General features: G+C 39.6%; 1 protein-coding gene across 3 annotated transcripts in view; it reads right to left on the minus strand.

Moving 5' to 3' along the window:
- Positions 1–26,490, minus strand: part of SNX24 (sorting nexin 24) — an 87,836-nt gene extending 61,346 nt beyond the window's left edge. For 2 of the 3 annotated variants that reach the window (XM_067315382.1, XM_067315378.1), the window contains exon 1: positions 26,301–26,490. In XM_067315382.1, the coding sequence (XP_067171483.1) occupies positions 26,301–26,360 (60 nt within the window). In that variant the 5' untranslated portion in view covers positions 26,361–26,490. The remainder of the gene's footprint in view (positions 1–26,300) is intronic. The other variant, XM_067315381.1, reaches the window with a different exon arrangement.
- Positions 26,491–27,483: the final 993 nt, after the last annotated feature.

The raw sequence follows: 27,483 nt of genomic DNA on the forward strand, positions 1-27,483 counted from the left end.
CATATGGAGCAAGTTAAGGAGTAGGCTAGCAAAGGAGCAATTTTTGGAAGTCCTGTAGGAAGACCCGCAGAGCTGTAGAGATGATGGCTGACCCAGGAGCCAGAACATTCAGGGGCCTCTGACACCAGTCTGCAACGAGGCCTTTCGGCTGAGACATCATCAGACACCATGGTGGCAGCACAGCAAAGGACCGGTGAAGGTCAAATCTCAGCAATATGAGCAGCAGCCACACGGCAGTCACTCAAGGCCTGCAACAGCGAAGCACAGCACCGAACTCGGGGGGCTCCTGAGCTCTTCTTCTTATCATTACACGAAAATCTGATTTGTATGAAGAACATCAATGGGTGATGATTTTTATTAAGGTAGTGAAGCCTCAACTAGATATGCTAGATAGCTAGCTTTGTTACACACACATACACACACGCACACACAAGGATAAAGTCCTCGTCTTGCAAGCGTTTTTGCCAGCGGCTGCAAGAGCAGAGGTCGAGGGCAACCAAGTGACCCGAGGCAGCAGAGCAGGTTGCTGTTAGGAGGAGGTTAGAGTACAGGGGCCTCTGTTATACATAAGCAGGTGTTATTTTGGATTGTTAAAACTAAGGACTTTTTAAAAATAGATTTCATTTTATTAATGCATTTTTCTCTTCTAAATCACAACTTTCACATTTTCCTTCTTATGTGCTAGCAAATACAGTAAAGATGAGCTGTGTATGTTGCACAGGAAGGATTAATCAACCCTAAGACAAAAAGCCAAGTACCATCCTCCTATTAGGACAGCTCAAATGTTTATCTAGCTCCAACCATCCTCACAAAAAAACCTTGGTCTGGGACTTGTAAACTAACTTGTGTTAAAATTGGAGCAAGAGTTCTGTTCCACGGTGCAATACCCACAATCCACCAACTATAAAACAAAATACTGAATAGTGCTGAGCGCTCTCTTCTTGCATAAGGCTGACAGCAGTTGATATGTCATCAGAATTATCAAGTATAACCAATCAATCCAAATGAGACTAAAACTGTACATTTCAGCTAGCATTCAGCCTAGTGGAAAATAACTCTTCTTCTAATACTCCCCTACCTTGTCAGTTTTTAAAGTTGTTTTAAATCACTTTACAATTAAATACCACTCAATTTTTTGACCCTGTGACTAAATATGGAAAAAGCGAATTCTTTGATGCTTTCAAAGAGTATGTTAGCATGGCCAGAAATTAGTCCCATTGTATACTGCCCAGGAGAATATTTTCACTATTTACTTAATTTTCCTTTATTTCAATAGATCCCAGTAGACTACAAGTAGAACCCACAAGTTAATCTCAAGAGAGAAGAATAAAATAAGACCTTGTAAGTGGGCCATTTAAAACATGGTGACCAGTGTCCTCCTATAATACAAAAAGCCTTTTTGAATGATAAATGACTCATGAACAAGCCACAATCATTTTGTTGCATGTTTGCGGAAGATGAAAAGTCTTGTCTGCAGCAATATCAAATCATTTATACACAGCAGATATCAGCTGTCATCTCTGTCTATTCCAGCAGTTTCCCCCCTCCCACACTTCTCTCTTCAGCCTAGGTGAGCTGTCAAGTTTGTAGTTTCTGACGCATATTTACATCATTCAATGATATCTGACAGTAGTGAAAGGCCACAGAAAACTGCTTATTGATCACAGCAAAACTAGTTGACGGAACAGATGAGGTTGTATCACAGAAATGCAGCCACACTCAGGTGATGACATTTTGCTCCCCAGTATATGAGTGCTTAATGGAATACAACTTCATTATATCATGCCACTAGTGCTTAAAGAATCGCACAGCTCTCATGAGTGTTTTGTCTATGCGGTGATGAGGACAATCTATTTGTACTGGTACCAATGTATTACTAACCTGATCTGCTTGTGAACACTTGCAAACTACCAGCCAATGTGTCCTGATGAATATACTAAGAGACACTGAAGACTCAATCTTGCCAAAATCTAATTGAGCTGACCTTTTAAAAAAAAGATGGAATTACCATTTAGGGAGCCACATCTACTCAAGATTTAGTTCTGCAGAATTCTGTGCTGCTTAGTAAAGACATTTTAAACAACCATTTTTATGCTTGGGACTGGTACAGTTTCCCAATGGAAGTGATAACTGATCATTAGTATTTCAGAGGTTATTATACCAACTTGCATGAGAGTCTTCCAGACTGTATTGATTTAAATGCTAAACAGTGCTTGGGCACAGGCTTCCCACATAAACTCTCCTACAGCTAAAATGCTCATTTTCTTATTTTTATTACTTTCATCTTTTTGTTATCTTATTATCTTAGCATACAGAAAACTATGTTAATGTATACTCATTTTCCCCAGAGTAACCTGTAAGTACGTAATTATAATATACAACCTCTCTGCTAACACTCCTCACACAATCTAACAGTACTACTAGTCTAAGTGAAAGACCCAAAGCAGTATGAGCACAAGGTAAACTACAACAATTCCAAAAAATCAGCACATTAAAACAAGTACCTGCAAAACTTGAACTCATGAAACTTCTAGAGGAACATGAAGAACAGCACAGACCTCAGAAGAATGCACTGTCCATTCCATATCTTTCAGCAGATGGAAGTAAGCAGGGCTTTGTTTCAAAGAAAAAAAATCCAGAAGCAAAAAGATGCTGATGGTCCAAAAGTCACTCTTCACAACAGGTAAGTGCTGTCCAGCCTCTCTAAGCTAAGCCTAGCATTCAGGCTAACTGCTTATAATCAGAGAGGTTTTTCAGATCCAAAACAAAACTGCTGGCCACCTCAGACACTTGGAAAATTATTTCCATTTTAAAATGGAAAGCAATAAAAGGTTCAGCTCTCAGAGAAGGCATTTTCTATTGCTTGACTTAGACATGCAGCAGGAGACCAAAGATTCAGACTGCATCCAAGTCCTATATAACTAGAGAAATCCAAGCTTTAACAATGCCAGAGAGGGGCAATACATCTTTCTGCTATTTCTTGGTAGAAACAACATGGACTATCCTATACATGAAAGTCTAAGCAAAAAGATGACAACAATGCTATTCTCTGTTCAGCTGTTGCATCGCAGACACTTCTTTTGGACTAAAAGAGTAACTCTAAGAAAAGCCTTGTTCATTTCCCAGTGTTGTTGTAACACACAATGCAAACAATCTAGAAGAATTTTACTACAAGACTGTGAGAAAAATCTTGGGCTAAGTTGAGATTTTTCAGAGGACACCTGGCAAAGTTTAGAACAAATTTCAGGTAGATAGCAAGGGACTTTTCCCACTCTAATATATCTTCCCTGTTTCTTCTCCAAAGAAAAAAAAAGAAAAAAAGAAAAAAGCACTACAGTCTTGGCACAACAGTTACAAGACTGAATTTATTTTATTAACCTTTGCAAAACACCTTTTCTATTTGTTTTTTCTCAGAAGCAGATGAACTGATACTACTGAAACATAAGAACTTCAGTGTGTACCAGTCACCTCTGATTGAAAATTTCAGCCCAGAAGCTGATGTTTGCAACAGTTACAGAAAAATGAAACTAAGGACTTGATTAAGTTACCAACTGGCTTTTAAATATCTCTTCAATATTTCTCCACAGCCAGCTTTGCCTGTAACTAGCAGTAACTGTGTCATCTCAGATGCTATGGTTAGCTGTCAGCATTTGCTTGCACATTCACAAAAACATATATATTTAACATGTACAGATCTAAAGGGAAAAGAAAGAAAAAACAATAGTCACACATTCAACATATGTAATGCCAAACGCCTGAAAAGTAAACTCTCTGTAATCTTCTTGTAGTTAGTGGGAGGGGAAGAGGAAGTATTCCAGACAATGGACAGCATAAATGAGATGCTATTTTATGTATATTTAAGAAACTTATTTTAGCAGTTACTTTTTTTTAAACAAGGAAAGCAAAGATTTTCTGCATTTCTGCCATAAAGTCTTTTTACCACATAAGCTTTTATTCATAAGAACTCAAAGTTATCAAGAAGAATATCTTTAGACAAGAAGTTGCAGACAAGTTACATTTTGTGCTTTCCAAGTCTGTGCTTGCACTTCGTGCTTATATAGAAAACAGGAAATTCTCTTCATCTCAGTCATCTGATACGCATAAATATCTGGGCTCAAAGCATTGACACTGATACTGATGATGGTGGCAATTCATAACTGATTAGCAAAAAAATAAAAACTCCAAACCACAGTGAACCCACTTTTAAATTAACCCTGGATCTAGAACTGTTTGCTCCATCTGGAGTACAAAGTAGCCATCCAAAGCACAAGAGCTCTCTCTCTTCATTCAGTAAAGTTAATCTATTCCAAGTCACCCTAAAAATCAAGTACTATTCAGTACTAATTATTCTCAAATTTTGCTGGACCTACCTTGGAGTCAGTTCTCATAGGAAAAGCATGAAGCCACATATTTCCACTGTAACGGAAAGGGAATTAAGTGGATTGGAAGCAGAGACTGTATGACAGGCTGTTGTATGGATACACAGAGGATATGCAGAATTTGAAAGTGAAGTATAATAAACACACTTTGCTACTTCAATTTCTTGATAATACACAACGATTGGCACATCTGATAATATTATTACTTAAATCCTTTTGCATTCAACTTCTATCTTCTCATTGCTTGCTGCTTTCTAACAGCAGCAAGCAATAATCAAAATGACTTGCCCACATTTAGGCCATTATTTTAATATTCTTTTATTTCATTACAAGAAAACATACATCCCAGGCATTTGTTTCTATTTTAGAAGAGACAAAAGACTTTTGTTTTCCCTGTGAATGATTCACAGAGAGCCTACATCACCGAATCTGACTTCAAAAGAACAGAGACTGACTCTTTATGACGGGGATATATGAAGTGGGTAAATGCCCGAGCCATTGCTCAAAGCATGCCTGTAGCAGTATCATCATTGCTTTCCAGACAGGCACACTAGCTGAAGCAATGACTTTTCTGTTTTCCTAGCTAAACTCCATGGAGTTTAAGTCAAAGTCAAAAGAAAAACTAATATTTGAATCCATTATGCATCAGAGACTTCTTACTTTGTCAGTGGAAAGGCATAAATTTTAGTGCCATAGGCTGTTGTCTTTTAAAAGATTTACAAAAAAACAAGTACTTAACACTTTTTAAAAGGAATCCTAAAAGACTAAGGAAAACAAATGCACGTAGTTAGAAACACTGACAATGTGCTTTACCTATTTACAGTAATTTACAGTTCTCTCCAGTGTCTTGAATCCCAATGCATGAGACACTACAACCTGTATCACATAACTGGATCTCTCCACTTGAAAATGTGTCCTGCAGGAGGGCTCCTCTGAGCATGGGCCTAAAGGCACCTCACTCAGAAGGGTCCCACGCCTGGCTCCCAGGTGGCGGATCTGGGACAACTCCGGCAGTGCCCTCCCATGTTGCTTTTTGCTCCCTCCTCCAGCTTCAATCTTCTTACTGTGCTCCTTGGCAAAATTATTGATTTATTTTCTATACACAGTTCAAGTGTCCAACTAATAACCCCTAAAACCAGTAAGAGGTTTAGTACTGTAAGATGTAACAGCCTTTCCTCACCACCTAAGTGGCTTCAGTGTTGTCAGCTCTCAACTGTATTACTAAACGTTTGGGTCTAGAGATTGGGGTTTTAATAACTTAACTTTTCACTTATGTTTGATGGGTTTACAATTATACCTGAACACCAGATTTCCTTTTAAAAAAAGTAAATTTATTGCAATGAAAAATGAGAGCAAGGTTTCATTTTGAAGACCAATTCTGAAGAAATACAGGCTACATATAAAGGTGTCAAGATATGCTAAGTTTTAAATGACCAAAACAACTCTCATACTTGGGGGCAGAGGGAAGAAAGTAAAGCTGCAATTTACTTAAACTATAATGACTTTACTGGAGATGCAGAGACCAAGCATTAGAAGAAGGAAAAACAAACACTCTCATGCTACTTTAGAAATACCTAAACTGAAGCTGCAGTAATTTTGTTAATGAATTTAAGTAACATCACTGAAAAGATGCTCACAACATTTTGTTATAAGATTGCTAAAGTTGTTATTTTATTCCAATCAAAATTTATCAGTCATTTGAAGACATTTCTGTGCTTAAGATTTTTTAAAATACCTGGCCAAGTAGAATATAAAATTTATAAAAAAAACAAATACAATGAGAAGATTGATGTTGTTCTTCACTCCTTGTTTTCTTCCCTCACTGCTATACAATTCTTAGTAACAAAAAGACAATTACAGAAAGGAAGAAACAAAGATATTCTTCACTCTAATGCACAGATTACTAATGTAACTAAAATTTCAACCAATTTAGGTTAAAAAAAAAAAAAAAAAACACTCTCGTGCAGATCTTTGGTTCTCTTCTCAGAGTGGCATATGTGTAAAAGTGATCAGCACAAGTTTTCAGATACTGCCCGTGAACCAGCTGATTCGGTATGGTTCCCCATGCTTTTCTGAAGTGAACTGCCAGATCCCAGTGACTTGCCTGCACCAGAAACTGAGCTCTCAGCTCCTGGACCTCAGCTAGGGCATCAGGCTGGGATGGTTTTCCTGGAAAACAGGGGGCCTCATCCACAGACCACTTAAGATGAAGGTTCTTATTAGCATTAACATGTTTTGAAATAAGACTCGAGATCTGTATGCAAGCTCCAGAAAGCACAAATGCAGCAGAGAATAACACATACACAGAAACCACTGCAGGAAGGGGGGAAGAAGAGATCATCTGAAGGATAAGAAAATAAACAGCATAGCTAATTGCATCCAGTTACGTGCAATGTATCCCTCATTAAGAAATCTAGGTGCCCAAAATATTACAAACAACAACTCTTGGTCTTCATATTTCCTTCAAAACTGGACGAATGCACCATTTATGAAAGGAATAAGATATGTATGTTTGTATATATTCACCTTTAAATAGAAAATATTTCAAATACTTATCTACAGATGGGGGGGAGGGGAAGATTTCTCAACATTACCATCACAGAAAATCTGTGGAAACGGATGGTTCTTACACATTGGTTTGAACTTACCACATTGATTATCAGCTAGTTGCACTATTAACCACCTGACTTAAAGGGACAGGACAGATCTATTTCACTTAAAAGATATGCATTTTAAAAGCAAAAACATGCTTGGTATGCTTCCACTGGACTTGTTAAAAATGGTTTGCTTTTCGAGCGAAATGGAAGAAAACATCGCTGAAGCATTTATGCGGCCCGTTACCTGTCTCACCAACCTTTCCACCATCTTTTCAGCTGTGAGGCATTTTACTACGTTTACGTATGGAAATATGGCAGCTCCAGCAAGAGCCACTTTCCAACCACTCAGCTTTTCAGCAGGCTTTGAGGACTGACTCACTCAAAGTCAGACCCTTCCACAACTGTATCAAGTTAGACATCTGGTCTCTGACACAGCCACATTGTGCAGGTAGCTTATAAAATTTTCACTATTACATATGCTTGGTACAGACACTGCCAACTCAAAGATAAGGGAAGAACAGAATAAATAATGAACATATTTTTCTGTAGGATTTCTGATTTAAGTGTGCTAGAATATTTTATTTAAAAAATTAAAATATCCTACATAGTTCCTAAATTCAATGCACACAGTGACCCCTACTGGTCTGCTGAGCACTGGAGCAAAGCTGAAAACTGACAGTACAGACACTCCACACAACGAACTGGAGCTAACTCGTATCCGGTTACCAGTATCCAGGAACTTTTCAGATATAGACTTTGCCTACTTTATTCCAGTTATAGAATGACTGATTCTAATAGCTCATCAGAGGCAGAAGTATCTCAGTGGTTCCTATGGTCTTTTTAAAATTCATTCTTCTTGTTAACAAAAATAAAATAAATCAAGTAAATGGCTTGTAAATAAAGAATACAATGTACCAATATCTTTGCCCAAGAGCCACAATATTATGAAGATTTTAAAATTCTCCAAGAAGTTTTCTTAAAAATCAGCTGGAGAAACAAACTTCAGTCCATTATAGTTTTCAAATTCCTATTTAACAGGAATAGCAACTACTACAATAAGTCCCAGTGAATCAGACTAAGCTTGCTACTGTTTATGTTATACATAAAAAGGTCACAGAAGTGTTTAATTATTTATCTAAATACCATCTGGTCTAATACACAAGTAATTAGTAAGCCAGGTGACCAATAATGTGCTCTATAATACACATACTTTATCATCTATTATACTATTTTATTAATTACAAAACTATTTAAATAATTGCAAGACAGTCCAAGATTTTAACACTGATATAAGAGTACATTCACAGATTAATAAAGAAAAAGAGTAAGGCTGATTATTTGAAATACTGAATGTTCCCCCATTTTATATGCATACATGCTCACACACACACACTTTTATATAAAAATCAGTATCCAACTAGGATCAGTAAAAATTAGAAAGTAGCAACGCTTATGCTAAGTGTGTATTCTAAGGGCATTTCTTCAACCATAAGGCTTTTTAATAGCACACACACAGAATTACAGGGTAAAAGTGTGCAGGAGATGGACCAAATGAAAAGGACATTCGCCTTGGACTTCATTTTGGCCAGGATTAACTCCAAGAATCTAGTAAGAGAAAGCAGTACTGTTTTCAACTTCAAAGGAAAACTTTGCTGAGAAAGCTTAAGTAACAGGACAGAAAGCCAACCCTTTCTCTCTGCTTTAAAATTCCTGAAAATTAAAAGTAAGGAATATTCTGTAGTTACTGCAAGTTTCCACTATGTCTAAACCACATCAGACCAGTGCTCCACTGCACTTGTTCATACTGGGAGCTTGCAAATAACCTCATTAGCTCCAACCATTCAAGAGCAGCTGGATGAAGGCTGAGCCTGGACCTCTGCACTTTCTAGTGGTCACAAGCAGTTTGGCCTATATGCTGCCTCAAAATTTCTGACCACTAGCCAAAGCTGTTGAAGTGAACAAGTACAGTTGAAAGTTATTTTTGAAATGCATTCAACCAGTTCTAACTTAGCATCTCAAATCCCTAGAGCCTTCTACAGGAGGAGCTCAACATTTTATAGAGTTTTTATTTTTGGGAGCCATATTTAAATATTTACAATGTTACACAAAGCAGAATAAGAGAAAAAACAATGACATGCTATAAAACATTTAGGGAGCCTGTAACTCAACATTTTTTTCAAAATTATACAGTGAACTTTGCTACTGTTTTCACTGAAATACACAGAGTACTGCAACATCCATTGTAAAAGTGTAAGTTTAGACATTGTTATGTCAAAAAAAATAGAGCAAAAGAACACTGAGGTTAAAAGTCAATGACTCCAAAATTAGGGAATTCAAGAAACAAAGCTGTCCATGCACAACTTAATCCCTTAGCGCTTAATACCTTAGGGATAATTAAACACTTGTTTCTCAGTATCTCATGTATCGGTATGAGGACAGGCATCCTAGGGTTTGTGGTCTGCCTGACTCACTTCTGACCCCAGGCCTTGTAAGTGCCATCTAATTCCCAAACTGAACCAATTACCAGCTTCCTCATGACCAATTCTTCTGTTGCACCCTCACCAGATTATCCCAACACTTCACAAAAGTGAACCTTATAGTACAAGTAGGTAATGTTACTGTCCTAGTCTGTGAACGTGGAAACAAAGCACTGAAAGTTTTATCCAAAAATATCAAAAACATTTGCTAATTCCAGACACCCAACTTGTGATACTTGCTACTAACTCTGGCAGAAAGCTTCCCTATGACATGACTTATCAAACCTGAGACGTTCCATTCAAAATGGCTGGGAGTCCATTTCCAGCCAGGTTTCCCCAGAAACACTGCCCCGAGTCACGGGAGGTCTCTGGGACCGGGGACATCACGTTTCGCGTTCTGGGACAAACCTACAGGATAGAGGCCTGTAGGACCACAGCCCCCTCTGGCAGAAGGGAGGGCCCAACCTTCCCAGACCCTGCCCAAAGTTGAGGAATCAAGAATTCCAGACCTCTGGTCCCAGCACAAACTGCTTGGCAAAACAGGTGCCAGTACATCAGGAACAGGGACTTTTGAAGTTTCTAAGCTGTCTTCCACCAAAGGAAGGAGGCTAGGTCTATCAGAAACCCCGATTCCCCCCTACAGCAGTAGAAAGTAATGCAAAGATGTCAAAGCTACCATCAAGCCAGCTCCAGTCCCAGAATTATTACCGGGCCAGCAGGCTGCTCTGATCAAACTACTGCCTTAAATCTACACTGGCTTCCAAGCCCTGATCTCTGTACAGCAGTGCAAAGCCACGCTGTGACTGCATAGATGTAAGAGCATACTCAGGTGACTTGCAGCTTTCTGCACTTACCTCCTTTTCAGAGAATGCTCTCAGGGCGCCTAGTCTCTTCTGCAGCCTGAGAGCATCCCAAACTACTCCATGGTGTCCAAAACACCCTCTCCACGTGTGGCTGGACAGTCTGTGCACGCACTGCTCTCAGATAAAAGCCAGTTGTGAGGACTGGATGCGAGTCAGTAATCACAGCTAAAGCTTCTGTCTCCTGCTAACTCTCTCCAAAGTAGCCTGTACTGAAATTGTACCCAAGGAAAAAAAACATTTAACCGTTCTAGTTAAGTGCTGGGGTAACCCAGCATTGGTGCCTCCAAAAGGCTGACAGTCAAAGGCTGTCAGCTACTACACAAAGTTATCTAGCTACTAACTTGCCTTCTAGAGGAACTGATAAATTGGTCCCCAAGTATCTTCTGGAAGTCTGTTGACAATTTGTTAATGAAATTGTATTTCACTATCCACAAACTAGAAATTGCGAACTATTACAATGCAGGAGGTAAAAAGGGGGCTTTTGTCAAACAAATTCTGCAACTGGGGACTGAGCAAATGTTGACTGTTGTCACCTATTTCTCACATTACCCATCATAATCTCAACTCTATTGTCTTGAGAAATATATCTGCTTGATACATCTGCTTACCTGCTTGAGGAATAAAAACCTTCTTTCACCTTAATCACATCCCTTGTTAATAACCACATTTCTAGCAGACTAGGGATTTTTGATTCAGTTAGTACCACACATCCCGCTAAAGGACAGTGGTGAAATACAAGGGGTCTATAATCAGTGCTGAGGACAAAGGCACATCATTATACCTCTGCATACTCAACATTTTGCACCAAAGCCTCTCTTTTTAAGTATTACTCTTGCAGGAACCACAGAAGGTTCTTTGATCCTTTCTTTGTCATTAAGGGCAAAAAGCTAAGTCTAAACATGAGCAAGTCAAACATAGGCTAAGTCTAAACACAATACATGAATTATGCTGAGTATAAAGTAGAGCTAAGCTATTTGTGGATATCTCAGACTAAGAGCAGCAAGAGGGAATGGAAATGGCAGGTGGCGCAGCACTATTTTATTGCCTTGTTCTATCTGTGACTTCAGACAAAGTATGTGGTCTGAGATGCAATGCAGCAGATGGATTAGCATTCAACAGAATGCACAAGGGAACAAACATACAAGAACTTTACTGAAATTTATTACAAAATGTCTCTTACATTAGGTCAGAAAGAAGATGTCCACTAGTAGTGGACATGTAAGAAACAACGGGGGGGGGGGGGGGGGGGGGGGGGGAGACAACACTGAATACCAGAGCACACATTGGCAAGAAGCCGCTCACCCCACAAAGTTAAAAACACATACTTGATAATTCTTTAACCAAAGATAAGATTTTATGATACCTACAGAAATTTCTGCAGACAAAAGTTATAACATGGCACCAATGGCTGCCCTAAAATCCCCCTGAAATACTCCTCCCTTCCTCAGAATTTAGTTCTCTGATCAGCTCCCGAATCATTTGGCAGCAACTGACACAAACTGAGTGGTCTCTGTTCTGTGATTTCTGTTATTAGTAAACCTGAAGTGCCTTCCAGCTTCCCAGGTTCATATGGTCTATCTTCATGCCTCTTCAGATGAGTCAGGATTCAAGTGGAATACATCTGTGCTTTTAAGATGCTAACTCTAGCGAAAAGGCTGCTGCATGGCTTTTCCTTTCTATAAAGTCACACTTGTCTCCTTTCATAGCAGACAGATGAGGACACAGGGCTGGACTAGGGCTGGAAAATGGGAGCTCTGATCAGGCGGTGTCCAAAGTCATTGCTGTCCCTGAATTGCTTTCCACTTCACAGGTAAGCCACCAATCTAGCCACCTCTCTATAAACCACCCATCTAGCAATTTAAACATCTAGAGATTTTATGGCAGAAATTATACACAGGAAGAGGTGTACAGAGGTAACAGTGGCACTGAGTTTTCTTAATTTCTAGTCTGCCTTGTAGAGAGGGAGTTTTTTCCAAAGTGTTGAACCTCCCTATGGGCTTTATTGCTATTTATATGTACAGTTATGGAAACAGATACAGCTGGTCCAATTCTTCACTGTTTGCAAGTGTGAAGTACTAGACAAGGAACATACCAAATACAAATGCTTTACTGAACAGTATTAGCAGTGTTTAAACAAGAAAAAAAAATCCGATGTTACACAAGCCTGCTCCAAGCACTGCTCTTATCTCAAAACTTAAAATTCCTTGAGAGCTGGACAGAAGCACTCAGGAAGAGAAGGACCTTGCAAAAGGGTCCCTTGAGCAACCTGAACAAGAGATGTTTCTTCTTCTACAGCCAGGTAGAGATAGAGCAACTCACGACTGTTTCAGCAACCATGCCAGCAAGAGATGCTTTAACAGTCCCAAGGAGGGAAAAACCCTCTCTATTGCACTGGACTGTGTACAAGTCATGCATTATGATTCCCTGTCCAGGAGAGCAGCCAAACAGGAAAGAAAGCAATGCCAAGCTTGTCTAGCTTTTAGTCTCAGGTTCTTTGTTATCTTATCTGTTATCTTATCTTCCCTAACCAAAGATGAGACACCAGTGAAAAACACAAGAATTGTCAACTCAGAAGGAACTAGGAGCCTAATTTAATCTTTTTACAAACAAGGTGGGGAACTGCAGCAAGAACCACTGCTGGAACAGGAGAAGAGAGTAGATTCACTTTGGGTGACCACTTTTAGAAAGCTTCAGAATTGGTAAGTGAGGAAAAATTAGTCAATGGGTAGAATTTAAATTGTTGAAATAATACAAAGTACAAATCACTAAGTTATAAGCGGAGGCTTACCAAAAAAAAAAAAAAAAAGAGGATGAAAGGTTTATGAAGACTTTGTTGGGACATGGCCAGTTGGACTTCAGAACTTCCACAGACTTTGCTTACACAAGTTTTCTGCATATGCTACAGTCTTTTTGCTTTGCCAGTTCTGACTGACCCAATAATCCCCTCAGGTCTATTACAGTCCTCAACCTACTGTCTCCAGGCAAGATCAACCACACTTCTTACCCTGGACACAAACACCTAAGCCCTGCAAAGACAGAGATTCTGTACCCTGTTCCTGAAAGCTATTCCCATGTTGCAGTATCTTTATTATTCAAAACTGTCCCTTAAGAATATTTCTTGCTTCTGGTAGATAGGACAAGAAATTGCAGGGCATAACTGTACAGCATTTCCAATCCACAGATTGATTACTTCCTCTTTGCAATGGCCTTTTATGTTATTGAGGATTTTTACAAAGTTCCTGCTCAGCATTTTCTTTTTTTAGAGCTAAACCACCCCCAGTTTGTTCTGCTCTTCTAACTGATCAGATGTCTAAAAAGCAGTGTCATATTTTCTCCTACTCTGCCTTCTCCTGCAGACACTCTTTCCAATTGACTGGCATTTTTTCTTGGATTGCAGTACCTATAACTGGACACTGTCCTCCAGCTTAGGTTACGCTCCACTTGGCATTGGTAAGGACTACTTCTCTCTTACACTTTACATTCCTCTTTAAAAATCCCAATATAGATTTGTCTTTTTTGCAACAGCATGACGCTAGTGACCCATGGTCAGCATGTGACCCATGGGTCAGTTTGTGATGCATAATAAATCCCAGTTCCTTTCAGGAAGGACCGCTACCTAATCAGTTGGATCTTACTCTGTGCTACTGATTATTTTTGCTAAATGCAGCACTAAGTATAAGTTCCTACTGAATTCCTCCCCATTTTCCTTTTTTTAAATAATATTTCCAACTTACCAAGCTCATTTTTAATTCTGCTCTTGTTCTCCAGCACACCCACAATCACTTTCACCTTGGTGTCGATGGCAAATTTAAATAAGCACACTCTATTCCATCATCCGCATCATTAAAACATCGACTCATACGGGACCTCAAACAGACCCTTCTGCAATGCTATCCAATAAATCCTTTCATTGCTGATGTATGCATGTGCTTCCGCATCCTGTGCCCACACATGTACAAACACACACGTGTGCACGCACAGCTACTTTCTGTCTCTATCTGAATATAAGATGACGACATTGATCAAAGTAATTAGTTGGTTTTGGTGCTTGGTTAGATGCCAACCATTTAGTTTGCTTCTAATACAAGCAAAAATCATAACTGTAAATAGTGTTTGCACAAGAATCAGCTATCTTGTACTTTCAACTGACAGCATGTTTTAACTAGAAAATATAGCAGAGCTGTTTTATTGATGCATGTATAACACACATCAGTTATCAAATTGCAAAAATCCACATTGTTTTAAGAAATCATGCTACAAAAAACTCACCAAAAATAAAAACAAAACATATTTCCAACAGTTGATCTACCTCAACCTTTAAAAGAAACTTTCCTTCTCTTTTCATTTACAATATTGAACAGTGAGTTCTGATCCTAATACAGAATTTCCCTGAGGAATTGTATAATGTGATAGTATCTTTTTGAATATATTTAGAATCGAAAGAGAAAAAAAATGCAAGCTCGTTTTAACATTTTGCTTAGCTAAGGAAAACTGCTAAGCAAATGTGGAAGGCGAAGTGGGAAAGAAACTGGCAGACTCGTGCAGACTTGCTAGCGGGGTGCTGAGAGTTACACTGCTGTCAGAAATTCCCTAGGTAAAAGTAAAAAGAAATGGTTTTCTGCTCAAGCATTTTTATAAATTCCTCAGAGACACCATGAATATTGATAAGAACATTTTTAAAACAGTCAGTTAAATATTTAAGCATGAGCATGTATGCCACACTGATGTAGAACAATTGAATAAAAATGTGCTCTTTTTGCTCTCCAGAGAAATCCTTGTTAACCCAAACTAACATGTTCAAAATTACAAGATGCAATGATCTGGCAGTTTTTAAGAACAGATTACTGACATGGTTTTGAATGTTTCTTAGATTAAATCACTAGCATTAACACCTTCACATTAATCGATTGGTGTCAGCAGAATTCAGGAGAGCTATGCTGCAGGCTCCAACACCAAAGCAGTAATCAATTAAGGAAGTCAGCTGAAAAAAAAATGATGCAAAGATCAGAGTTGTCAATGGCAAAATAATCTCATCTCAGTGGTGCCAAAAGAAGAGTAAAAAATATGCCATATGCTTATTCCATAATATGCAGGTAAACTACCTAACCAGTCAAAAGATTCAGTTATTCAACAATTCCCAAATAACTATTGTAATCAAAACCAGTGAAGTAACTCTTCATAAATCTATATTCCAGAGAACATTTATAAATTGTACAAGCTGTTCTCTTTTACAGTATTAAAGAACACAACTGTTAAAAAAAATACAGGTATTTTATGTAGAGAATACTAAATCACCAAATAATTGGCACAGACTTAAATACCAAGAAAAAAATGGCATGCATACAGCTTAGTCCCTGGAAATTACTTAGCATTTTTACACCTCTTACTGAAACGTTATTCTTTTTGAATAAGGAGAAACAATGCCACTGATTTGCTTCCATATATTCCACCTGTAAACAACTATTAAGCACAAATAATGCTGCTTTGTTAAACAGCTAAGCTCTTGAACCTGCTGAGTTAGCAAAGATGCCCGCAGCAGGGTGTTGAGAAGGGGGGCGTTAAATACCACTCAAAATAGGGTTCTCATTTCCCCCTACTCTTTGTTTGGCTATCACCATCACGAGGGCCTCTACCATGTTACATGCCATAGAAAGCTACCTGACACAATCTGTAGTGCATTCTTTACCTTCCACAAGCAAACCATCAGAATCTATTAAAATTACTTTACGCTGATAGCGCTAGAGACATGACAAATCACAGGCCAAGAGTCAGATACCGAAGAATGTGTCTCAGGGCTTTGGGGCCAGGCCCATTTGCAAGCAAATGATATTGTGTGAAGCTGGCGTGCTCAGTGCATGACAAACTGATGCAATTTCAGTACTGTCGCAGAAGCTGGGCAAGATTTCTCTGATGCTGGCTACGGTGAGTGTACAGAATTGTGCAGAGTTCCCAGATTTGAATCACTTGGGGCCTGAGAGGGCTTCACTTGACAAGCCACAAATAATTACACTACTCTCTTGTTATTGTACTCTATTATTTTGCCTCTCTTATCTCCAGGCTTTGAGCACTCCTGAACAAGCAAGGTCACTTCTATTTTGACCACCAAAACATTGTTCTTTTGTGATATGATAAATAAAACACAGCCCTGCAGACTAAACATTTTTATCAGGTCCATTTTCCACTTTTATTAGCAACAACAATTTTGGGAGCTTGTTAGGAGAGTAGAGGTTGGAAATAACCATGCAGGCAAGTTCATGAGCTTTTCAGAGTGTGATATAGTTATCCCGTTATTGTAAAAACTCATTTGAGAAATGGGGCATTAAGTTCTTAGCCCCTAACAGATAACAGTTATATCTGTGATTACTTTAAGCAGGTTTTTACCCCCTTTCAAATCAGCCGTTTTTGACAATTTATTTAGCGAGTAGCAAAAAATAGTTTTGAATGTGCAGCATATTGCCAGTACTTTTCCAGGCACCAAATCTTCTTCAAAACTATAGTAATTGCATTTTTTACACCAGTTCACAAAATGTATTATTCAAACACCTAGGCAGTTGGAGTAAGTTTTGCTTTAGTGGGTGTCATGTTAGTCACTGAATTAAAAAAAAAAAAAAAGTGATGATATCACAGCATTCACATAAAAAAGTAGCAAAAGAATCAGAGATGGCTTTCATGGTTTAAGGATCCAATTTTTAGTCATCTTTTCTTGGTTTACAGAACATTCAACTGCTTCTGATTCCTATTAATGTATTCTCCATATGCTTATTTTCCAGATAACTATATCATAGCAATTATGGACCAACAGGTAAGAAGAAAATGTTAAAGGACTTTTCTTAACTGAAAGTACTGAACTTGGAATATATTCCCCTACTTTGTCTCTAGTTCAGCTCAAAATAAGGATTGTACGATTTAAGAGGAGGTGAGAACTACGATCCCCACTAACACTCCTAACAAGTCACTACCAAGTTACCTGTTTTAAAACTCCTCTAAACATATTCTTTCCCTCTTCCTAACTGGCACAAAGAATTTATGGCAGAACCTGGAAGTCTGACATCTCAACATTTCTGCCAAGGGAAGGCAAAACTTGCAACTACCAAAGGAACAGATTTGGATGTGGAGGCAAAATACAGAAGGAAAAAATACAGCATATTCAGCAATCCTTGCATAACTACTTCAGCTTTGCAATCTCTGTCAAACAGGAATTTTAAAACACTGACAGGAAACAGTGCAAAAAATGGATTATGTTGTTGCCAATCACACATCCACATTGTGAGTGATCAGCAAAATGAAAGGTCTTTGGCATTTTCTACTCAATATCAAAAATAGATTGTTTCAGTTATTTACTGCCTTTTTTGCTCCCTCATTATGACATAGAAAGTGAAGCTAGGCTCTCACATTTTAGAGAGAGAATAAAACTTTAATTAAAATCTAGCTTTTAAATGTTCTCTAACTTACTTTTAAGAACCAAATGTCTTGGAATTTCAGCCAGTGTATGTCATCCCAGGTTACAATTTTTCTTAGACAGTAGAAAAAATCAGAAAAACAATAGGCTAATATATGTTCTGATTCTATAATGACAGTCTTCAAACTTGTATTAGAGTTTTCTTTGAATACCCTCTTTTTCACAGCTTTCAACCAAAGTAAATATTTTTGTAACATTCCATGACATTACTATAAACCTATTAGTCCATTAATCAACAATTAAAATGAGGATATGTTCCTTATTTTTCCTCATCTCAGAAGAACAAGAAAGTGGATTGTATTACCATCACAGCTTGACTGCAAGGAAAAAACACGACCAGAGACTCCTATTCATGGGAGGAGGCTTGATGACTAAATAAAAAGGGTAAGGAAGCAAATCTAAATGCAAAGAAAGTCTTGTGCAAGACCAGAAGTAAACTCCAGTTAGCTGAAGTGCATCTGATCACTCTTCATAAAAGCAGTACCCTGCAATCAGTACAGACTTGCTGCTGAACAATTGATTGCTTCACCACATAATCAAGTTTCTTAATTTATCCCTATGTAAGAGATGATAGGAAAGCTTCAGATTTCATTATTTTCCAATCGGGGGATACTGCTGCGTATGAATACTTTCCTGTCCTAGTATAAAAAAACAGAATCCATTTTTATAAAGGGAATCAAACATATCAGGGGACAATGAGTACAAAAAATAAAATAATGAGGACAGATGAGTAATTCGTGTCTCAGTTTTCAAGGGGCACTAGTGGGAGAAAAGACTATCTTAGTAGTCTTGTACCATTTTCACTATATTAAAGAATTCAGTAGTCAAACAATGATAATACAGTTAAGGATAGTCATTAATTTTCACAACTCATCAGGCAGAAGAGTATTACCAATGCAGGCAATGTCTTTTGAAAGTGAGCTGTGAAACTCTCATGCCAAGAAAACGTGCACTATGCACACAATTTAACAACTCTCACCCAGAGGCCCTGGTCTTAGTCGGGACCCACAGACATTACGATATTCAAATGTCTATAATACACGAAATGGAAGATGCAACAGAGGTTTTATTGTCATTTCTTATAAAGTACTTCTTTCTATCTAGACTGGTGACATTTGGCATGTAAAAACGTCTTGGCAAGATTTCCTAGTTACAGGTTTTTAGAGTTGAAAGTTGTTTTGAACAGGAGGGGGAACTCTCACTGCACCAGCAGAGGAAAAATGAGGGGCAACGACGAGTGTTTTAGAATAGGGAACGGGGATGGTGCTCCTTTTTCATAACACGCTCTTTCTGTCACATCTTATTTTAACACCTAAAAACATCCAGGCATCACTGTTGCACATCAAATAATCTGTTAAAAAGAACAAAACAAAACAAGAAAAACTATGTTTAATGGTTTACAAAATGCGATGTGCTTGTAACATTGTATTTAAGTATGATTGCTCCAGGAAAGAGAGTAGTCATGCTGTAGCTACCAGATATTTATCCCCAGGAAACCTAAAAATAAACTGTCCTTTAACAGACTACGTACACTTATCCTTTCACTTCCCATAAAAAACACAGTGCCGTTTTCAAAGTAAATGACAACATTTCTGCTTTGCCATCAAAAATTCTCTTTCAAAATGCTCTACAGAATGCTGTTTTAGTCTTCTCCAAACCACGGAAAGTTAAGTCTTACCAAAAACTGAAAATGAAAATTTGATGCAACTCCTCTCATAGCTCTTGTAAAAGAACTAAGAAAAATAACTGGTATCCACAGCAAGATTATTCAAAGTGCAGTAACTGCAAAGACTCCCTCAGTACACTTCCACAGCGCGTGCCCAACATAACTACTTCCATTGCCTCCACCCATAGCCAAAAGCAGCATAGGAATTTTAACACCAAGCCCTCTGCTTCACAAACCTCTTTTCTCTACAGACTCATCATTCCCAATGTGCCAGGAAGACCTTTCTTGAACTAAGCTGAACTGGATCAGACTCTGACTAAATTTTGTGTTTCTTACTAGGAAGCAGGACAATTTAGTCACCAGGCTGCACTAAAAAATCCATCATTTTCTATTTCTTGTGAATTCCAAGATAATCATCAGTGAACCACTAAGATGGATTTATACACATTCAGCCTCCATATAAGCAACCTTTCAAATCCCTTCATATAAAATCCCAAGAAGTTACTTAAAAAGAGAGTCACTTCAGGTTGAGAAGAAAGCATTCACATAAATCACTAGCACAGACAATGTTCTTCGCAAAGACTGCAAAAATTAATATCCATAAGCAGATGGATAGCTGGTGGTATTTTCCAATGGAAAATTTTGAACTGAATTTTGAAGAATTGCCATTGAAAATTTCCAGTATTTCCAAAAATATATACCTGTTATTAAAACCACAGTTTTCTAAAATTGCTCCTGCAATATCAGCTTAACTAACTTAATAATTTAGTCACTACCGTAGGTGAAATACACATCTTCAGCTTTTTAAGGGCCTCATCAACTACCTTACATAAAACTGTTATCATTAAATACTAAAATTCCAAGGTAACTTCATAAATGCCATTACAATGGTGACTAATTATTAATTAAACCTGAAATGCAATTGTGTTTGACATTAAAAAGTTCAAAGGTCAATTAAAATGTGTGTTACAGTAATAAAAAAGGGAGAGACTTCTTACATTTTCCCTCTGGTTGTATTTATAAGCTCAGTATGTCCTCACTCCTCCCAGGGAGCAAAGAACATATGTATGCTTAATACTATCCTTGGTCATGAGATTTGACAAGTATCATAACTTGACACTACATGGAGAGAAACCACCAGCAACAGGCAGTTAAGCAAGAATCTTTCTGATGAAATAACTTGACTGGTGGTGCATACTAACAACATTTTACTACTACTACTACCACCTCTCAAAGATTCAATGACACTCAAATATATCTTTATTGTGATACGTGTTTGAATGCTCTATTACTCCCAATATTTCTGATAACATCACTTCCTCATCAAAACACCAATCAGTAAGCCTCGGGAGAGAACTGGGAAATGGATGTTTTGCAATTATGCTTTACTGGCAGAATATGTGGCAACTCTTGCTCTTGCAGGAGGTAAATGATACAGATAATCATTCTGCTGCTGTTTATCCTACTTCTGAGCACTCTACGGAATCCATTGAAAGTGATTCCTTGCTCAAAGAAATCTTACACGGCCCTTTCCACCAGGATTTTATGACTAAGGATGAGGGGTTTTTTGAGCATATGCACAGTTACAGAGATCACAGGAGCTATATGTCTGTCTAATCCATCAACACCCCAAATCAGATTAAACACACACACAGAAACGGCTTTAACTGATTGCGATGTATCCATTCAATCAGTGAGTTTTTCACTTTGGCTGTACTTTTTTCCAGTTTCTGACTTAGCTGCCTTCTTCACACACACTGCAAAATTCTCTGTCCTGCTTTATACTCTTTAAGTTCCTGTTGCATACAAAATAGTCGGTTTTATACCACTGATCTAAAGTCTGTCAGCAGGAAAACTAACTGGAGAGAAGAAATTTAATCACCTATACCAAAGTGCTGCCAAACGCAAAAGTTGACCAAAAAAGTATTTTCAATCACAGCAATCTTTAGCCTAAGTCACCAGCTCTATTTAACTTACTAATGCTTTTTCATTAGAATTGAAAAAACAATTGTCTCATGTAGCATTTTTCTAACATTACAAAATCACTGGCGCCTGTCAAATCATCTTTATAGTCTTCATCTTCTCATGCAGGAGAGAAAAGATCTGTACAGAGTTGCTGTGATTCCCTTGCAGAGATACCACAACATCTAAAAGTTCTCTGTGAAGGCAACAGAAAGAGTCTAACTGTTGCTAAAATGGGTCCAATTTTTCTGTTTAAATTTCTTGAAAATCCAATGAACTTAGCTGGAGCAACCACTCTGTCACTGACTGCAACAGAATTTGCAGCACAACTTAACACTTGTTGAGCTCTCGCAAGTCCGACTGGTAAGTAGAAAGTCTTAATTCTTGCAAATTTCCCACCCACTTAAGGCACACAGAGCCTGTTCAGATTTTTAAAACAACCAAGTTTGCACAGTCCAGAGATTCAGTGAAAGGGTTATGACAGCAATACCTCAAGTTATTTTTACATAAACACGTTCACATAATTACTCCCTCCATGTTTTATATCATCAATACTTATAAAATAGCACTAGCTTTCCATCTATAATCTTTTACATTTATCATATGCTATAGTAGCTCACTCTTAGGCTTCAAACGAAAGAACACCTAACAAATTCCCCTTTTGACTCTATGCACATCAACTTCAACATTAAGGAATACCCAAATATATAAGCTACAACAAACTTTAAGTCACTGTAGTTCTACACTTCCATAAGCAGGAGGATAGCCTAGTAATTACACTGCTGCTTCTACAGATGAGATATAGCCTATGAAATTTCAAAAAAACCCCAGTACCTGAGAATCTTACAGGTTACATCTTGCTTTCACAACATTTGAAAGTTTGGAAGTAATTCGGGGAACAGTATTGAAGTGTTAATTAAAAACGCAGTAAGCACACGTGTCAGTCAAGCACAACCTCTGCTCTACAACACATTTAAATGTATGTCACCTTGACCTGCAACATACCTTTGTAAAATTTTTTTGGTCAATATAAATCAAGTGCACACTAATTTATGCAGCAAGTTTCCTAGCCTCTGAATCAACATTAGAAATCTAGCTAGTATTTATTATTCTGTTACTGACAAAAGGAGCATATTTAAATGATAGCAAGAACACGTGTGTCATTTTGAAGTTAAATTGTTCCCTAGGGATATCCTTAGTAAGCGTCTACATCTAAAGGTCATTCACTGCCAAATTATGAACAACTGTTGCATTTATTAGCACAGGCTCAATAGTTTGGAAGCTAGTGTCATCAATTTAAACTGACAATGAAATTTAATTGCCAAAAGGAAAGCAGACATTTTCCCTGTTCTCTTTTTCACCCTTTTAGGTATACCCCAGACAAAACTGGAACAAGTGCAACTATACTCTTGACTATTCTGGAGAAAAAAAGTTTTCAGAGTTTTACACCAGAGGAAGAGTGCTTTGGTAAAGCTGAGCTCCTGAAAGAAAGTCAGGAGGGAACAAGCTCCCTGCACACTTTTTTGACAGAGGATTAACTCAAGTGTTGCACTACAGACACTTCCATCTTTTTTCTTCCCAATCATTTCTTTCCTTTGACCAACCTTTTAACTGGTCAAGACCCTGCTCCTTTTACTTCTTAATTTCTCCCTACATTTCCCTTTGGAGCTAGGGAGAAGTTTCCATGGCAAGTTATTTCCACCCTCTCCCCAAAAGCGCACTGTGCTTCTATAGCTAGCTAATGTTGACAGCTCTTTGCCTATTCCACTTTCCCACTGCTGCCTGGAGGTACCAAGGAGAGAAAGAAAACCACCCAGAGCAACAGGTGTTGAGGAAGCAAGCTCAACAACCAGCAAGGCGGTAACGAGCTTCCTTAAAGAAGAGGACAAGCACCCTTTCCACCTCTTTTCTTTCCAGACAGCGAGAATAAACTGCGGCAGGATGAACACGAGGGGAACTGGAGCTGCTCCCTTCAGCAGGCACCCTGTCCTCCCCGAGACAACCAGGTGTCCAGGGAAACAGGAAAGTGTGTTTCGGCAGCTGTGCGGAGCTGCTGCAGAGAGGATCTCCAGTCACTCTTCTTCCATTCTCTCATTTCATGCAGGAGATGGCCGCCACTGTTTCTAGCAAACACACCACAAAACCCATTGCCACACTTCTCAAAACCCCTTCCTTCAACCCACTTTCTCTGTAACAACCCCTCACAGTCACAAAAGGCAAGACCAACCTTCATGAACTCCTGGCACGTTACTGGGCTTGCATGGAACCGACACACTGGCAAACTTCTGCACAACCCAAGCACCATCATCCCTTTATACCATTAATCACATCATCTCTGATATTTCCTTGTTTCTCACTTCAAGCAAACATTTTCATTTGGAGCTTGGATATACGAAGAAGTAAGTAATCACTTGCGGGAAAGAGAATGGAAAAAGTCAAGTGTGGTAAGTTGTACTCCTATGACCATCATCGTACCTTGTTTTAAAGGTTAACACTGTACATAAGCTGCATGACATAAAATAATTGAAACAGAATTACTTACACCGTTTCATAGAAATAACATACTTCATTGTATTACAGCACTCCAGGATTGTACCCACCCCTTAAATTCAAAGGTTACATTTCAAAGAGATTCAACACTTCCACAGAGTCACCTTCTACTCTTACCACAACTTTTTTAATTCAGCATGTACAGGTAGCCCCACAAAAGTTAAAGGGACTAATTAATCACAAGGTCCTTTATCTTCAACACCCATAGTTTATAGTGCCATCTACTGAAACTACAGCTTCTTCTGACCATTAACTCCCACATGAAGAGGCCCAAATGAAGGAGAGCAGATATGGTCTGGACACTGAAACATTTATTCACAGAAACTCATCAAGTTAAATCATCTTTTGGCTCAATGCAAAATAATTCTTATATCAATGTTTTTCTTATGTAAGTATTTCTTCCCACACAGTATCTTCCTAGCTAGTAGAGAGCAACGGTAAGGTCTCATGAGCTGTTGTTTTGCAGAAGGGAATGCTTACAGTGCATCCATTTGCATTAGTCATGAGTTTCTATGCTTGGTACAAGATTTATGCAAATTATTTAATAATGTAGCATATTCTCACTTGCATTAGAGTATGCCTTGCTCATATATAGTCAATAAACCCTTAATAACAGGGGTTTTTTTGGTTTGGTTTTAATCAGAGGAGACTTCCATATCCTCTCCCACAAGGATACCTGACCCAGGGGAACTTTAGCTGTGACTGCTATTACAGTTTCATGCTCAGTGAAATCCTTGAACTAATGCATCTGATAGTGTAAAGCATCATGGTTTGCATGGGATGTAAAATGGAGATTCAATGCACTCATCTGACTGAAGAAGCACAGTCAGTCATCAACGCAAGAACAACTATTAATCTCTATCGAAACAGACCAAGTTCATATGGGCAAGTTTCAGATGCACGAGAGTCACTCATCACCAGTGACCTGAGACAACCAGGGCTGTAATAAGCACCTTGTTTCACTTTCAAGATTATAATCTGTTTTCTAGAAAGATACAGTTCCAATTCTAATCTCTTTGAAGCTTCGTCAGCAGGGTCTTACACATCAGGCATCCATGTAACATTTATAAAATCTGAAACAAATCCTTTTGACAGCAGGATTCACAGATAGAATTACTGTTAAAAATAAATAATAAATACAAATACTAAAAATAAATCCTAAAAATATATATTGCTATAAAAATATCAATTCACTACTACTTAAATTCACCAGTTTAGTTTGCGGTTCTGACATCAACGAACAATCTAGAGGTCAGAGAGAGTGAAGCAGAACAATGTCCCCACATTTGGCTCATTTTTGGTGACTTAACCTACAACTCCTGTGCATGCAGAGGTACCACATGAGCAAAGGCAAACTGCCCATTGCAGACTTGAAAATCTCTATGCAGATTGGCATGGTTTTGCCAATACAGAAGAACGAACAACATACAGCACCAGCACGAGCTACATGAGCTTATCACTGGGCCAACTTTCTCCAAAAGGTGCAATGGAGAAATGCAGCTGGACTCTACGCAATTAGGCCTACAGTGACCAATCTTTTGTCTATTCTGTAATATCAGATTTGTCCTGGCATTTCTTAACAGCTCAGAAATGCTGAATACATTAAATAAAATAAGCTAGCTTTCAACAGCCACCTTTAGCCAAGTGCCTTGGGCTTTGGTTCAGTGCATCCCATACGTCCACCAAGAAATATGTGAAAAAGCATTTCATCCCAACAGCTCTGCGGGGCCGCAGGATTGCTGAGGTCGGACGGGACTCCCGGAGGCCTCTGGTTCGACCCCCAGCTCAGGCAGGGTCGGGTAGAGCCAGCTGCCCGGGACCGCGTCCAGGTGGGTTTTGAACATCTCCAAAGACAGAGACTCCACAGCCTTCCTGGGCAGCCTGCTCAGTGACCCTCACAGGATAAAAGTTTCTTCTCCTAGGTAGGTGCAATTAGCTGCACTTCGATTTGCGCCCAGCGCCTCTCACCCCGGCTCTGGGCACCACGGGGGGCGCCTGTCCCCCCGCTCTTCGCACCCTCCATCGGGCGTTTGCACAGGCGCCGCCGAGCTGCCCCGAGCCCGCCCTGCTTCGCGGGCCCGGCCCAGCCTCTCGCCAGCCCCGCGGCCTTCGCCGTCTCCCTCCCCTCCCGCAGGCCCGGCGCTGCGCTGGAAGCCCGGACGCAGCGCCGGGCAGGGACGGGCCGCCCCGCCGCCGCCACCGTTATGGCAGTTGTTATAACGGCCCGCGCGCGCGGCAGCGGCTGCCCGCGGCGGGGGCGACACGCAGCCCGGCCCGGCCGCTGCGGCGAGGCCCCGGCGCTGCCCCCGCCGCCAGGCGCGGGGGTCTCGCGCCCGGCAGCGCTCACCGTGTAGCCCCGCTCCAGCTCGCTCTCCTCGTAGCGGAAGGACGGGATGAACACATCCATGGCGGCGGCGCCGCGCCGGGAAGAGAACGGAGAGGGAGGAAGGGAGCGGGGGGCCGTACCCGCCCGCTCCCCCTACAGCCGCCGCCGGCGCCCCGCGAGCGGCGCCGCCGCAGCCATCGGCCGGCGGGCACGTGACACCGCCCACGTGACGCCAAGCGGGGGCGGGGCCTCAGCGCGGGCGTAGGCTGCGTCACAGGGCTCCCAAAGGCGCCGCGGCGGCTTAACCGTGAGATGATGGGTCCCCTCCGAGGACATCGCGGCCGTTGAAACGACGTCCGAGCGCACCTGCTTTAACCCGCCGCGGTTAAAGCGCCAACTGTCGCCTCGGAGCGCAGAGGAAAACAAGGGGATTAATAAATAAATAAATAAATAAATAAATCCAGAACAGCTTTATCATTTAACTTCAAAAAGAGATGAATTGATAGTCTTCAAACCACAGCTCAAACCACTTGGTGAACCAATTCCTGATAACAGTACAAATCTCGTATCCATGATCATCCCCCTCGGGAAACCCATGACACTCGCGTTTTGTCCAGAGCAGAGGAAAACTGGCTGCACTGTGAGGATTCCTGAGAAAACATCTCTTAATTATTTAGCAGAGCAAACCAAACCATTTCAGAGATCACAGAGATGATGCATTTGGGAGGTTAAATAAAAGTTCTTACTCGCCCAAAGAAGCGGCTAGATTGACCACCTGAAAGTACTGAAAGCCAAAACAAAAGCATAATACTCGATGCATGTAGCAGGCAATGCTGTTGCACAAGGTGACACCTCCACCCCACACAAATTTGCAACCCCCAAGTTTCAAACCACAAGATGACACACCACAAGATGACAACAAACCACAGCTGTATTAGCTAGATGACAATACTTTAAAACTGCACCTTAAAAGGTTTTATAAATGCTGGACAGTTTCAGTGGTCAGATGGGTAACTTCGCTGTCTCTCACTGATCTTTTAAAAAAGTAGCTACCACTATAAATTCATGCTCATAAAGGGTTTGATTTTGTATAAGCAGATTCAAATATAACAGCATAGCTTAAAAACAGACACAATTCAAAATAAATGATTTCAGGATTACGCTATCTGTGTCTCAAAGAGCATCTTTTTGGAGAGCCTTCTGA

Source organism: Apteryx mantelli, chromosome Z (genome assembly GCF_036417845.1).
Source record: "Apteryx mantelli isolate bAptMan1 chromosome Z, bAptMan1.hap1, whole genome shotgun sequence".
Lineage (NCBI taxonomy): Eukaryota > Metazoa > Chordata > Aves > Apterygiformes > Apterygidae > Apteryx > Apteryx mantelli.